At 52.8% G+C, this 15,076-nt stretch overlaps 1 protein-coding gene across 4 annotated transcripts; it reads left to right on the forward strand.

Moving 5' to 3' along the window:
* The first annotated feature begins 6,258 nt into the window (after positions 1-6,258).
* CDC25B (cell division cycle 25B) lies at positions 6,259-14,497 on the forward strand. 4 transcript variants are annotated; one of them, XM_007465418.1, is made up of 16 exons: positions 6,259-6,555; positions 7,355-7,461; positions 8,082-8,133; positions 9,776-9,817; positions 10,003-10,039; positions 10,293-10,415; positions 10,529-10,648; positions 10,839-10,973; positions 11,442-11,522; positions 11,641-11,820; positions 12,009-12,104; positions 12,619-12,681; positions 12,823-12,921; positions 13,133-13,266; positions 13,995-14,106; positions 14,269-14,497. In XM_007465418.1, the coding sequence occupies exons 1-16, from the start codon at positions 6,356-6,358 to the stop codon at positions 14,407-14,409; spliced, it is 1,722 nt and encodes a 573-aa protein (XP_007465480.1). In that variant the 5' UTR covers positions 6,259-6,355; the 3' UTR covers positions 14,410-14,497. The 4 variants fall into 4 exon arrangements, with proteins under 4 accessions (XP_007465480.1, XP_007465481.1, XP_007465482.1 ...); XM_007465419.1 differs by having other exon boundaries at positions 6,356-6,555; positions 7,370-7,461; XM_007465420.1 differs by lacking the exon at positions 10,293-10,415 and having other exon boundaries at positions 6,356-6,555; positions 14,269-14,409.
* The last annotated feature ends 579 nt before the right edge of the window (positions 14,498-15,076 follow it).

The raw sequence follows: 15,076 nt of genomic DNA on the forward strand, positions 1-15,076 counted from the left end.
GGCGAGGGCGGGAGGCGCGGGAGCAGAAGGCAGGAAGTGCCGCGGCGCTGGGAGCTGGGAGCGCGGCGAGCAGGGCGGAGCGGGTAGAGCAGGATCTCGCGGGAAGCGCGGGGACGCCCGGCACCGCCTCCAGCCCTCCGTGCCCACCCTCCTCCCCGCCCCGGACCGACCGCGCGGGGGCGCTTCGGCCTGCTTGAACGGCCAGCGCTCGGGCGTCTGGTGACCCGCCGGCAACGGTGCGGGCCGGGTTGCTGTGCCCGGCCTCTGCGCCGGGTGGGCAGCGATTTGTTGCTTATAAAGAATAACAACTATGTTTTGTCTTTTTTATTTTATTAAGGTAAAAATAACCCACTTTTTTTAGGAAACTGAAAAGTAAAGGAAACTAAAAAGCACCTTTCACCCCAACACCTGGAGAGATAAGCAGGTCACATTTTGATACATGTACTTCCAGTCTTTTCTCTAGGCGCATGCAGTTTTCTTTAAAAATTTATCGCATAAAACTGGCATCAGACGATATAGACTGTGTATTGGCATCTCCTGCTGTTTTACCTGGCATCAAGTGATGAAAATATTGCCTTACTGATAAAGTACTGCCAACAAACTTTTTAATAGTTGCATATTGTTCCAATTATGGTTGAACACTAATCGATGAGGCCTACTGTTACACATTTAGGTTATTTTTATAAGCAACAGTATAGTTTTAAATCTGGTTGATGATGATCCCACAATTCATAGATAAACACTGATAACATCTAGGTGTCTCACTTTCTGTGCTGTTCCATGCATTTAGCCATAAATGTGTTTGCACCTACAGAAATAATGTCATGTATGTACATAAGCATACATACATACAAATCCCTGAAACCTCTTCCTCCACCAAACACATAAACATGCCAAATTCTTTAAACAATGAATGAATTGCAGTGTTTTTTTAAAAAAAATCTTAAAGTAACCTGAGGAGTAGGCAGAGAGGAAGGCTGTGACCCAGAGGGACAGGCTGAGGATCTGGGGCTGGATGAAGCTTCAAGAAAATGGGTGTAGACGAAGAATAAAATAGCACCAAAGACAGTGCCGGGGTTCTCCAAGGTTAAGGGCTCAAGAAAGAACTAACAAGAGGGCTTCCCTGGTGGCGCAGTGGTTGAGAGTCTGCCTGTCGATGCAAGGAACACGGGTCCGTGCCCCGGTCTGGGAAGATCCCACATGCCGCGCAGCAGCTAGGCCCGTGAGCCTTGACTGCTGGGCATGCGCGTCCGGAGCCTGTGCTCCGCAATGGGAGAGGCTCGTATACCGCAAAAAAAAAAAAAAAAAAAAAAAAAAAAAAAAAAAAAAAAAAAAGGGGGGGGGGGGCGGAAGAAGGGGGGAAAGCAGTAGGAGGAAATTCAAGCTCATATGCTGTTCTGGAAGCCAAGGGAAGAAACTGCTCTTTCAGTGTGCATTTCTCTTTTCATATGTGTATTGGCCATCTGAAGCCTGAGAATTTTATAGTCATATCTTTTGCCCTTGTTTCTCTTTTGTTGACTTTTAGGAACTCTTCATATGCTCTGGACATAAAATCTTTAAATATATTGCAAATATTTTCTCCCAGTCTGCCACTGTCCTTTTACTTAGCCTAGGGAATCTCAGATATGAGAAGTTTTTAATCTTTAAGTAGATAGGTCTGTCAGTTTTTTCCTCTATTGCTTCTGGATTTTGTGTCTTACTTAGAGAGAGCTTCTTCCCCTTCCCCCACCTCAAGACATAAAAAATATCCTTCCAATCACAAGGTCCAGAAGAAAACTTGGGAGATTTTTTCCTTTAGGAGCCAGATCAATGCTTGGCCCATAATGGGTGTGAGGTCCCTGTGCAGAAGTAAATGTAGGACCACCTGGCTGAGGACTCCTTCCCACAAACCCTCAGGAAACCAAGTCTACAGTTTTGGAGGTTCATCCATGTGCGTGTATGTCCTCCTGCCTCCCCACCCATCCTGACTTATAATCAATGGTTGTTTGGGTGAAATGACTATGGATGAGCTTTTTTTTTTCTACTTTGCTGAATCTTCCAAGTTTTCTTCAATAGCAAGTACTACAGGCTCTTTAAAATGAAAAGGAGGACTTCCCTGGTGGTCCAGTGGTTAAGACTCTGCACTTCCACTTCAAGGGGCGCGGGTTCAATCCCTGGTCAGGTAGCTAAGATCCCACATGCCGTGCAGTGCAGCCAAAAATGTTTTAAAAATAATAATAAAATGAAAAGGAAAATGGAAAGTTTGCTGAGAGGCACAAAGGATAGTGATGACATAAGTGGAATGGGTATAGGTCTCATGGGCAGCTTTGGACAGCCTAGGCCAAGAGAAGGGAAGGTGGACTGTGGACATTCCTAAGGTGGAGAATTGGAAAGATGGCACATTTTCATCACTTTGTAAAGAAATCCCATAACCTTTAGCTATCATCTCCCTATCCACTCCCTGCCCCTTCCCTGGCTGGCCCTAAACAGCCACTAATTTACTGTCTGTCTATAGATTTCCCTGTTCTGAACGTTTCATATGAATGGAATAATATCATATGTGTCTTTTATGCCTGGCTTCTTTCACTTAGCTTCATGTTTCAAGATTCATCCATGACATTGTATTTATCAGTACTTCATTCTTTTTTTATGGCTGAATAATATTCTGTTGTACAGATATATGACATTTTACTTATCCATTTGTCAGTTGGTGGACGTTTGGGTTGTTTCTACCTTTTGGGAATCATAAATAACTGCTATAAATATTTACTTGCAAGGACATATGTTTACATTTCTCTTGGGTATATACCTACGAGTGGAATTGCTGGGTCACATGGTAACTATGTTTAAATGTTTGAGGAACTGCCAGATGGAGATCATGTTCTTTTAATTAATCTAAAAATTATAATTATGTTATTATTATAATATTATTCTAAATTATGTTCTTTGGAAGATATTTTCAAATACAGAAAAGTTTTAGGATAAAACCATTTACTCACCATTAATTCCATCACTCAGAGAATACCCTTGTAGGATACTTATCTGTGCATTTTTTTTTTAATGATAAAAAGAAAATTTATTTATTTATTTATTTGGCTGTGCCGGTCTTAGTTGTGGCACGGGGGTCTTTTAGTTGTGGCATGTGGAATCTTTAGCTGTGGCATGCGACCTCTTAGTTATGGCATGTGGGATCTAGTTCCCTGACCAGGGCACGAACCCGGGTCCCCTGCACTGGGAGCATGGAGTCTTAGCCACTGGACCACCAGAAAGTCCCCTGTGCATATTATTTTTAATGGGACCACGTTTGGCATAATATTTTTTAGCCCGTATTGTAAAGATCTCCTCATGTCAATAAATATCTACATCAATGACTTTCAAAATTCTTTTACTCTAGGAACCCTTTCTCCAAAAGATCATTTTCCAAGAGCCCAATAGGTAATCGTTCAATAATCAGCAATTATTATTGGGCTTGCCAGGTGCCAGGCATCCCGACCCTCCCAATACCTGTTCTCTTTAAATGCTTCAGCTATTGCACAGTATAGAGGAACCACCTTTGTTGTCTAGTTCCCTATTGAAGGACACTCAGCTTGCTCTCCATTTTTCATTGTTATTATGAACATACATCTCTTCTTAAGAGAAATCTCTAGAAGTAGGATATTGGGGTTAGAGACCAACCTTGGGCTTGGGCCTATTCAAGGTTCTGGGAGACGGGAGGAGAGGTAAATGACTTGGTCCCTGTTCTTCAATAACTCAGATTGAAAAAATGAGATTCAGGAAAGGGAAAAGGAGATTTTGATAAATAAAGCCCATTCCTTCCAGCAGTTTCTCTTTAGGAATTCATTCTATGCATATCTGTTGCATCATTTAAATAAATGTTCAGCATTAGGGAATTGAGTAAATATATCAAGTAAAAGAAAGCAAGGTATAAAACATTCTGGCAAGTCCAAATTGAGATGTGCTGTGTGTGTAAAATGCACTTGGACTTTGAAGGCTTGGTACCAAAAAAAAGTATGTAAAACATCTCATTAAAATTTTTTATATTGATAACATGTTGAAATGATAACTTTTAAAATAGGTTAAATAAAATATTAAAGTTTCTTTTTCCTTTTTTTTGTTTTTTAAACACCCTTCCTTTGTTTATTTTGTAATTTATTTATTTTTGGCTGCATTGGGTCTTCATTGCTGTGCTCAGACTTTCTCTAGTTGTGGCGAATGGGGGCTACTGTTTGTTGCAGTGTGTGGACGTATTGCAGTGGCTTCTCTTGTTGCAGAGCACGGGCTCTAGGCAAGCGAGCTTCAGTAGTTGTGACACGCAGGCTCAGTAGTTGTGGCACATGGGCTTAGTTGCTCCATGGCATGTGGGATCTTCCTGGACCAGGGCTCAAACCCATGTCCCCTGCCTTGGCAGGCAGATTCTTAACCACTGCACCACCAGGGAAGTCCTTTTTTTCACTTTTTTAAATGCAGTTACTAGAAAATTTTAAGTTACATATGTGGCTCATATTTGTGCCTCCCCTTTTGTTTCTATTAGCTAGGACTGTTTAGACTGACTCCAGAAGAATATGCAACAAATTATAGTAGTGACTGCCTCTGGGGAGGGGCCCTGAAGATTTGGGTGGGGTGGGAGACATACTTTTGTCATGTCCCCACCCTCCTCACCCCTCTCACATGGGATTGGGGTCTTCCCATTCCCTCCCTCCACATGTCTCCTGGCCCACCCAACCCCCTACCGCCATGCCCTCCCTTCTGCCACCCCCACCCACTGCTCCTTGGCCTGAAGGATTGGGGCTGCAGGGGAAGGAACTCAAGGCCGCAGCTCCAGCACTCCTGAGCTGCGACCTGACAAGCCAGAGGGCACCTCTCCCCGGGGGAGATGGGGTGCAAGAGTAGCTTACCACCCACTCACTTTTGGGTTCAGCCTTCCCACCACGGTCCAGGAAAGATGGCTCCCTAGGAGGTGATCAGATAATTAGAAGATGTTCAGTTAAAACTAGTGACAAATTCAGCCTCCCTGATTAAAGAAACACCAATTAAACGTTGGCATCACATTAGCCAAACCGTCAGTGGGCATGAGATAATTCCATAACTGGGTTCTGAGGTTGCTGACACCCTCTTTGGCCCTCACGGCCAAAACTCATGGCTAGACCAACCATTAGAGCCTCCTCTGGGGCTGCGGGAGAAAACTGGATCCCTTGGCATCACATCTAATCAGAGGCTATGGAAGCACCCATCAGTTACGTGTCAGCCCCCACCGCGGGTCCACCTCCCGCACTGGGGGCTCCCCGCGGGAATTACGCTTTGGGGCTGCTCTGAGCTGCCAGTTGCAGGGTCAGGGAAGCTGCGGGAGTAGAGGCGCCTGGGGTGAATCTCAACTCCACCATCTGCACAACCATGTGACCTTGAACGAGTTAATGAACTTCTCTACGCCTCATTGTCCCCGTCTGTAAAGTGGAATGGAGAAAACAGACCGCACAGCACAACTGTATTCTGCAGACTCCGGGAATGGAGGCTCTCAAGATGCCAACCGGTGCTTGCGAGTGATGTTAAAAGGCGGGGGTCCCTCTGAGGCTACCCTCGGGTGTTGTCGCATCCTCTGAGGCCCTCTTCGCTGGAGGCCCTCTACACACCCTCTTCGCTGGGGGGGGGGGGGGGGGGGGGGGGGGTGTCTTGGATGTTACTTATCTTGGGCGTGTTACATTATGTGATCCCACAGGCCTGTACCTGAACTTCCTGGGAAGTCAACCTTCTTTGGCAGCTCAGATGAATTCATTGAGAAGCGACGACAAGGTCTGCAGCACTTTCTCGAAAAGTGAGTGGACTTGGCAGGCTAGCACTTGCCTCCTGGGGGGGGGGCAGGGGGGGGGGGGGGGGGGGCGGGGAGGGTGGTGTAGCTCCAAACCACATACTGAGAAGCGGAATTTGAGAAGCCAGGCTCCTCGAACCGTAGCTGGGAGGGAGTGCGAGGGGTGTAAGAGAAACCCTAATTCCTCCACCCCACCCAAAGCCTGGAACTGGGCGAGGCCCGGCTGGTCCAGCCTCCGCGCCTTCCACCACACGGGCTCCGCCCTCGGTCCCGCCTCTCTTCTAACCCGCACCCCCATTGGTGGCGTTCGGCGGCGCGGCCGCTGTTATTTTTCGAATATATAAGGAGGTGGAGGTGGCAGCTTCTGCCAGAGGCTTCTCGGGCTGGTGGCTGGTCCCTGCGTCCCTCCTCCCTTCCCCACCCTCCCCGTTTCCCTCTCCTCCCTCTCTCCGGCCCCGTAGCTCTTCCTCCCTCCCTACCCCCTCCACCCCGGGCCGGCTCCCTACCTCGTCCCGGCCAGCTGTGCCCGGCGTCTGTGGGTCGCCCTTCGCCCAGCCCTCCCGCCCCACTGAGATGGAGCTGCCCCAGCCGGAGCCCGCGGCAGCCTCGCCTCTCAGTCCGGCCGGCGTGCGCGGTGGCGCCCAGCGTCCCGGCCACCTCCCGGGCCTCCGGCTGGGGGCTCATGGCCTCCTGGGGTCTCCGAAGCGCGCCGCCGTTTCCTCGCCGGTCACCACCCTCACCCAGACCATGCACGACCTCGCCGGGCTCGGCAGGTAGGGCGCCCCAAGGATACTGGATGGGGGGTGAGAGGCCCGCATTAGGGTTTAGTCCCGGGCCTCTTGGGAGCCCTGCCTGGGTGCCAAATGGGGAGGCATCCGGGACAGAGACTGCTTCAGGGGCCCAGGACTAGGGCTGTGCTGTTCACACCCTCCAGGTGACTTGTTCTTGGCCCGCACAAGCCTCTGGAGACCCTCTTGCCCACCTCCACCATGCTGCCTTCCTAATCTCAGCCCAAATCTCCACCATTTTGCCCCAGGCAGGGGATTCTGAGTCTGGAGGGGGAACTTGAGGGTGGCCCTGTTCCCTCCACCCCCAGTTCTTTCCTGGGGTTAAGGGGTTAAACTCTGGTCCTGCTCCCCGAGCAAGCCTGCAGCTCCAGCCTGGGTTGTCCTTGGAGCAATAAAGACCAGTCTTGGCCATTCCTCCAGAAAGGCTTGTGGATGGGTAGGGGCCTGAAGAGTTTAGGGGAAGGCCCTCCAGGGCTGTCTGCTGCCCCACAATCCCCCAGGATGATCCCAGTCCACCTCCTCCAGCCTACCTCCTTGCTCTTGCTCTGGGTTCACCTTCCCCTGCACCCAGGAGAACGTTAAATCAATCAACAAAGAGAAGACACTTAGAGTCTCTGTAGAAGGCCTGAGAAGAGGGTAGGCCCTTGATGCCATCACCTCCCTGGGACAGTGCAGAGGCTGGATGGGCCCTCCAGAGGTGGGTGGCTGGTGGGAACATGGGCCGACCAGCCCTTGAGCCCCATATTTACCTTTCTCCTTCCCTGGGTCCCTGCTCCCTTCCCAGCGAGACCCCAAAGAGTCAGGTAGGCAGCCTGCTCACATGCCTATCCCTGTCCCGTCGGGCGTCTGAATCCTCCCTGTCGTCTGAGTCCTCTGAATCTTCTGATGCAGGTGAGGCCCAGGGGTGCCAGGGGAGTTTGGGGGGCTGCCTTAGCCTCCCCACTTCACTACTGATCAGACTAACATCCTTACCACAACCTGGTGGGCCCAGCAGCCTCCCTCTGCCCACTTCTGGTGGGGCTTACCACGCCCAGCACAGACTGGCTGGGCAAGGTGGGTGTTGGGTGGGGTCCTCTGCGGGAGATGAGATCTTACCTATTTAAAACCAGGCGCCAAAGTCCTGAACCACAGCCCCACCTGGGAGGCATTAGGGCTGAAAGTCTGTCATTTTATAACATTCACTTGCCTTCAGCTTTAACTTTTTCCTTTAAAAAGCCATTATCTTTTCTAGAACAGATTATTTTAAACCAGTTCTAGAAAAATGCTTAGCAGAGTTCTGGTTTAAAGCCTACAGGGAGGAGTTTCCATAGTAAAACAGGGAGTGGAGCCCTGTGTGATTTGGCAGTGTGTCAGCCCTTGGGGTCCATGGGTGGGTTTTGTTTCATTTTTTAATATGTCAAGACCTAAAATAACAACAGGTTTTTTTCCCTTTTCTGAATAGGGTTGGGACATGGTGGGGGAAAGTGTGCAGGAAATGGCACCACTTTCAAACCAATGCACTCTGTCCTCAGGTCTGTGCATGGACTCTCCCAGCCCTATGGACCCCCAGGTGGTGGAGCAGACGTGAGTAGAGAAGAGGGACCACACTACCAAGGAGGGGGAACCTGCCCTGGGGAATCTCAGTTCTACCCTAAACTCACTGGGAATCCTGGGAGAGAAAACAGACCTCTCTGGATCCCCAATGGGGGCACTAATTGACCTTCCCATGTCCTGGAATTCTGCTCCTTGTCTCAGGGAAGGGTCTGCTCTCATGGGAGCAGGTTAGAGTGGGTTCAGGGCCGGGGTGGTAGGAAAATATGGTCCAACTAATTCAAAGTTTTTAATTTACTTTAGGCCAAACAAAACAGTTGCTGCAAGCTGGTTTGGCCCTTGGCCATCCTATCAGTAACCTCTGGTTTCAGTGACATTTGACCCCCTGGCCAACCCCTGGACCAGGCCTTTGGTGAGGGGGAGTAGAGAAGTTGGTGGGCTGTGCTCAGTATAGTTCCCTGATTCTTGGTTGTGGGGCATGAGTAGTACCTTCCAAAGCACAGCTGTTCCCATCCAGCTGATCATGCCCCAGCAGGGAGAGCAGCTGTCAGGCATTACTGGGAACAGCTGGGTATCCCTGGCCTGGGCTAAGGGACTGTGGCTTTGGGTTTAGGGCAGGGGCTGTCTTTCCTCCCATTGCCTTTGATCAGACTGGGCTGGGCTGCAGGTTTGTTCATAAACAGGAAATGGGGAGAGCACTGGGTGGTGGTGTGGGGACTGCACGTTGGGTTTTGATGGTAACACAGGACTGTCCCTGCTTTACCCCCAGGGCCCAGGTGCAGACTGAAAACCAAGCCAATTAAATTGGTCATCCTGATGCCAGGTTGGCTGGGCACAGCCACCCCCCTACTCGGGGCAGGGGCATCCCCCTGACACTTTAGCCCTCATTTCCCCCCACCACCACTGCACCTGCTTTGATGGTTACACAGAAAGAAGTGTGTGTGTGTGTGTGTGTGTGTGTGTGTGTGTGTGCACATAGACACACAAAAGCCCCGCCTGGCAGGTGGTTTCTGGTAACATAGCTAGCCTCAGAAGGAACATCTGTTGGAATTCTTTGCCTGCTGGCCTCTTCTAAGGCAGGAGGAGGGGGTAGGACAGAGTCTGGGTCCTGGAAAATTCCACAGGAGGGAGGAGAGGTTGTGACCCTGCACATTTGTCGCTAGGGGGTCTGGTACAGCAGACTGAACCAGGCCCCTGTCCTGGAGGATCCAGGACAGTCCCACACAAGGGACGGAAGCCCAGCCTTTCTGGCATCCAGGCCCTGGAGATATCCACATTGTCAGGACAAGGCCTGTCATCATAGGATGGATGGATGCCTTTCCTGGCAGCCATATGGCCCTGCTGAGGTGATTTGCATACAGGTGGAAGGCCTGTGGGCAGGCTGGTGAGACTGTTGCCTTGGTAACTCCTCAGCCACCCTGCAACCTACCCCAGCTGTCTCTGTCACTGCCATTCTCCAGGCCTCCTTCATTCACGGCAGCCTTTAAAATCCCAGGCTGCCTCTCATCTCCCCTTCCCCTACACCTGGGCCCCCTGATAGTCTGCATTCTTCCTCCCTCCTCTTTCCCCTGGCCTGAACCCTGGCCCTGGCCCGTGTGGACTAAAAACGTAATGCTGGGGGTGGGCGATGGGCTGTGAGGGGAGCTGGGTTGCATGGGACCCTTCTCTCTCCTAGATTTGAACAGGCCATCCAGACAGCCAGCCGAGTTATTCGAAAGTAAGTGCTTGGGCCTTCCTTACGCAGGCTCCCCTGCCCCTTGTGGGTGGAGTAGGCCCAGGGAGGGTGCTTTCCCAGGTCCTCCCAAAGGGGTGCACAGGGCTCTGTGGTGGAGGGGGAACCCTGCATGCTCTCTGTCACGGCCCAACTCTTCAGCCCTGAGGTGTCCCTGTTTCCTTCTGCAGTGAGCAGTTTTCTATCCGACGCTTCCAGTCCTTGCCGGTGAGTGTCCTTGAGGCCCATCAGGAGGCTCGGGCTCGCTGGCCAGGATTGTGGAGGGGCAGGCGGGACTACGGTTGGTTCCCAGAGGGTGGACTTGAATCGGTTGGGTGTCCCTGGTCTGGCTGTGGGAGCTGGGGCTTTGGAGGTGGACAGGGGAGCTGGGGGAGTTGGAAGAGGGATGGGAGAAGGTAGGGCCTGGGCTGGCACCAGAGGAATGCAGCCTTCTGTACCTGCTGCCCTCCTGGCTCTCTAGGGGAGGCTTCTGGGCCACAGCCCTGTGCTACGGAACATCACCAACTCCCAAGCGCCTGGCACCTGGAGGAAGAGTGAAGCATGTGGCCGAGCTGCCCACAGCTCTAGGGAGGACAAAGAGAATGTGCGCTTCCAGAAGACCAGAGTGGGAGCACTCCAGGGAGAGAAGGGGGCTTGCTGGGATGGTTCTCTGGCATTTGATCACGCACCCCCCTCCGCTCCCTGTATTGCCCGCAGGATGGATTTGTCTTCAAGATGCCGGGGAAGCCCACACATCCCAGCCATCCCAGCCTGGCAGAGTGGGCCAGCCGCAGAGAAGCCTTTGCCCAGAGGCCAAGCTCGGCTCCCGACCTGATGGTATATCAGGAGAGCTGACCCATGCAGGGCAGGCATGCACGCAGGGCGGGTGCCTGTGAAGGCAGCCTGGGGGACTTGAGGGTGATCCTGAGCCCTGAGGCGCTGGGAAACTTTTCTCAGAAAGTTTGGGGTGGGGACTGCCTCAGGGCCCCACCCCTGAGTCGTCTGTGTCTGTTCGTCACCCACACAGTGTCTCACCCCTGAGCGGAAGATGGAAGTAGAGGAACTGACTCCCCTGGCCCGATGCTGCTTCTCCCTGACCCCAACCAAGGGGGCTGCCGAGGAAGATGATGGATTCGTGGATATCCTGGAGAGTGACTTAAAGGTGAACAGCCTTGCCCTGTCAGGCCCCCTACCTCTCCCTCCTTGGGATCTCAGAAAAGGGGAGAGCTCTGAGCTCCTACAGCAAGACTATGACCTCACTTCAATGTCAGAAGAAGAATTGGAGGTAACTGAGTCACAGCCTGACCTCTGGCCAATCAGAGGAGAGGAGGTGGCTGGTGCTGCAGTGAAGAGCAGATGGGTAGGGTGGAAGGAAGCCTGGTCCTCCTGCATGGCCACACTTCTCACAGTTCTATGCAAGCCCCTGCAGCGAGTGGGGCCCTGCAGCTTTCTAGTTCTGGGGGGCTGCCCTGTGCTCTGGCAAAGTGAGGGAGGTGTGAGCAGGGTCAGGGAGGGCTGCTGGCCTGAAGTTTGCTGGGAGAACTGGGAAGCCTATCCTGGAGGACTCGGGGCCTTAGAGGTTGGACCTTTGCCTGCGAATATAACCATATCCTTGCTGATTTGGCCTCAGGAGGATGATGTAGTCCCCCCAGGCATGGAGAGCCTCATTAGTGCCCCACTGGTCAAGACCTCAGAAAAGGAAGAGGAGCAGGTGAGCCTCTGGAGAGGCCCCTCAGAATTTGGAGGGGTGGGGCCCTACCCTCCAGGTGGGATTTGGGGTGGAGAGCAGGGGCTGGAAACTCTGACCCCGGACCTGCCACCTCTGCCAGGACCTCATCATGTACAGCAAGTGCCAGCGGCTCTTCCGCTCTCCGTCCATGCCCTGCAGCGTGATCCGGCCCATCCTCAAGAGGCTGGAGCGGCCCCAGGACAGGGACCTGCCCATCCAGAGCAAGCGGAGAAGGAGCGTGACCCCTCCAGAGGAGGAGCAGCGGGAGGCTGAGGAACCTGTGAGTGCCCTCCTTCTAGGGCGGGACTGGGCTTGGCAGGGCTGAGCGCCCACCCTCCAAGTCCACCCTGCAAGTCCTTCTCAGCCGGGTTTGTGGCAGAGGACAGGGTGCAGGGAAGGGGGGTCCTAGCCAGATGGGGCACTGAGGGGCAGCCTCACCCCTGACCCTGGCTGCCACCTGCCTCACAGAAAGCCCGCGTTCTCCGCTCAAAGTCCTTGTGTCATGACGAGATTGAGAACATCCTGGACAGTGACCACCGAGAACTGATCGGGGATTACTCCAAGGTACTAGCAGTGGGATCCCTCAGGAGGCTCGATCCCTTACTGACTGGCCCCTGAGCCCAGCAGCTGCTTCAGCAACTCCGTCTCTCCCCAGAGGCCCCTCGCTTTGTCCTTTGCATCTTATCCTTTATTCTCATCTAGACTCCTCTCTCTCACTCTCCTTGATATCCCGACTCTACCCAAATCTGTACAGGGCATCAGTGGTGTCTCAACCTTGGAAAACATTTCCAAACCATAACATCTTGCTTGGAGCTTCTTTGGGCCTCATCCTGGGGCTTGCTTGGCAATACATGGGGGCAGGAGGCGTGGGGGTTCATCTCTTCTCCCCATCTTCATTTCCCCTTGGAAGGTTGTTCCCTGGGGATCAGACCCTAGAGGCCCCTCTTGGTTGCTATGAGAACCAGAGCTGAATTTGAAGGTCAAAGCAGGTGTGGCCTTTGGGCTTGGGAAAAAACTCCATCTTTTCCATCTTACCAATCTCACTTTCTCTCTCCCCTCTCTCTCCTCTTCCCTTCAGGCCTTCCTCCTACAGACTGTGGATGGAAAGCACCAAGACCTCAAGTACATCTCACCAGAAACGGTATGCAGGCATGAGCTATTTTCTGGTGCATTTGGGACTTCTGTTTGCTTGTTAACCTCCCCTGGGGTCAGGCTACGTGCATGGGTCAGCCCCTGCCTGCAAGCCTGAACTGCTAGAACCCACCTCCGTGGCCTCCTACAGATGGTGGCCCTGCTGACAGGCAAGTTCAGCAACATCGTGGAGAGGTTTGTGATTGTGGACTGCAGATACCCCTACGAGTATGAAGGCGGGCACATCAAGGTGAGGCAGGGTGACGGGAGAGGCCCTGAAGACTCACCCAGTTCTATCCTTCCTCTGCCCGGAGGATGAATCAGTAGGGGGTGGGTGCACCCTCTCATGGGATTCTGCCCCTCAGGAGGTGGGGTCACTCATCTGAAAGATGGGGACCGCATAGGGCAGGGTCTCCTACCTAGGCCTAGGGCTGTGGCCTGACCTCTGGCTCCTTTGGCAGACTGCTGTGAACCTGCCTCTGGAAAGGGATGCTGAGACCTTCCTGCTACAGAGCCCCATCACACCCTGTAGCCTGGACAAGAGAATCATCCTCGTTTTCCACTGTGAATTTTCATCTGAGCGGGGTCCCCGCATGTGAGTCCCAGCTCCGCCCAGCCAGCTAGTGCTGCTCCTGACCTTCCTCGCCCGGGATTGCGGGTGCTGGAGCCATCCAATGGCCAAGAGGCCCAAGCCCAGCCATGGCCCCATCTGGGCCTAGACCTATTGTCTCACCTGATACCTTGGAGCAGACCTCATCCCCGCTTCCCTGTGCATGGCACCCTCCTCCTGTCTCCCTCTCACTGTCCTTCCCAACAGGCCTCCCATCTACCCTCTGTCCCTTGCCGTCCCCCTCCCTAAAACCTAATTCTCCATCAGTCTCCATCAGTGTCCTTAAAGTCCAAGGGCCCTGTCCCAGTCCTCAGTGACACTGACCCTTCCAGAGTTCAATCGTCCTTTCCTCTCTCCACCTCCTCCTCACCAAGCCTTGTCTAGACCTTCTGAATCTACCTCTTGAACTTTGTCCACTTCTCTCCTTTCTGCCTCCCCTTTCTCAGCCCAGGAGAAATGTCTCTGACAGAGATTGAGCAACTGTCTTCTGGACACAGAACCCCCTTGATTTGCTTCGTTCCTTCTGTCTCCCCAACCTCTTCTGTACCCAGTTAGCCAGACTGATCTCAAAGAGTTCTTGTGGCTGACATTCCTCCACTCAAGCCTTCTGTGGTTCCCCAAGGCCCTCAAAGGAGTGGGCGCGGGGACCAGGTCCCCTGATGTACACCCCACTGCACGCCCAGCTCTGAACCCCACACCCCTGCTGGTCCCAGGTGCCGTTTCATCCGGGAACGGGACAGAGCCTCCAATGACTACCCCAGCCTCTACTATCCTGAGATGTATATCCTCAAAGGCGGCTACAAGGAGTTCTTCCCACAGCACCCGGTACCATGGGTGGGGGTGGCCATAGTCTCCGTGGGAGGGCTGGGCTACAGGGAAAGGGCTCGGCCAGGCGGTAGCCCTAGGAGAAGGAGTAGGGAGGACTGGGTCACCCCACCGAAGTTGCCCATTTCCCCGTATTGATCAACCCATCCCATCCTGCCCTAGACCTTTTGTGAGCCTCAGGACTACCGGCCCATGAACCATGAGGCCTTCAAGGATGAGCTGAAGACCTTCCGCCTCAAGACGCGCAGCTGGGCTGGCGAGCGGAGCCGGCGGGAGCTCTGCAGCCGCCTGCAGGACCAGTGAAGTGTTGGCAACTGTCCCACCCGCCTTTCTTGCCTTGTGCCGCCTGGGCGTCAGTTGCCCGGTGGCTTACAGGGCTGAGGGTCTGCTGTCTGGGCAAAAGACGGTGAGGGTGTCCTGTCTGTCTGCCCCAGTGCTGATCCCGTCTCACTCCAGTTATACTCCATATCCTGGTGACACCCACGACCCCACCCCTGGCACCCCTGGAAGAGCCCAGCCTGCTGACTTAGTGAAATTGGATTAAGTCTAGTTCAAAGGAAGTATTTTGTGTCTAGCAGGAGCCTTTTCGTTTTTTTTTTCTTTATTGTTTGGGTTAACCCTTTGTCTTCCTGTATTCAGAAAAGCCCCCTTTTTTCTAGGGGCTTTGTTTGTATGTATGAGGCTGAGAGAAAGCTACAGCCCCCTAGGATTGGCCACAGCTGTACTCTTCCCTGCCCTAGGATTCAGCACTGTGCCCCAGGCCCTCGACAGCACTCCTGAGTGTGTGCGCCATGTTCCCCTTTCTCTTTTCCTCTTTCCTGTCCCTCCATATGAACACCTCCAGCATAGACATGAGCTCTTACTCTTTCCTGTTTCAGTGTTATCTGTATGCTTGATTTGTCTTTTTTTTTTTTTTTTTTCCCCTCTCTGGATACCCTGGCACCCCTGGAAGAGCCCAGCCTGCTGACTT

This window comes from Lipotes vexillifer, unplaced genomic scaffold (genome assembly GCF_000442215.2).
Source record: "Lipotes vexillifer unplaced genomic scaffold, Lipotes_vexillifer_v1.1 scaffold875, whole genome shotgun sequence".
Classification (NCBI taxonomy): Eukaryota; Metazoa; Chordata; class Mammalia; order Artiodactyla; family Lipotidae; genus Lipotes; species Lipotes vexillifer.

Excerpts from the sequence above, each read along its gene's own strand:
- CDC25B (XM_007465418.1), top strand. The coding sequence starts at position 6,356 with ATGGAGCTGCCCCAGCCGGAGCCCGCGGCAGCCTCGCCTCTCAGTCCG. Across the intron at positions 10,040-10,292 it reads GACGCTTCCAGTCCTTGCCG|GGGAGGCTTCTGGGCCACAG; the intron begins GTGAGTGTCCTT and ends CTGGCTCTCTAG. Across the intron at positions 12,682-12,822 it reads AGTACATCTCACCAGAAACG|ATGGTGGCCCTGCTGACAGG; the intron begins GTATGCAGGCAT and ends GGCCTCCTACAG.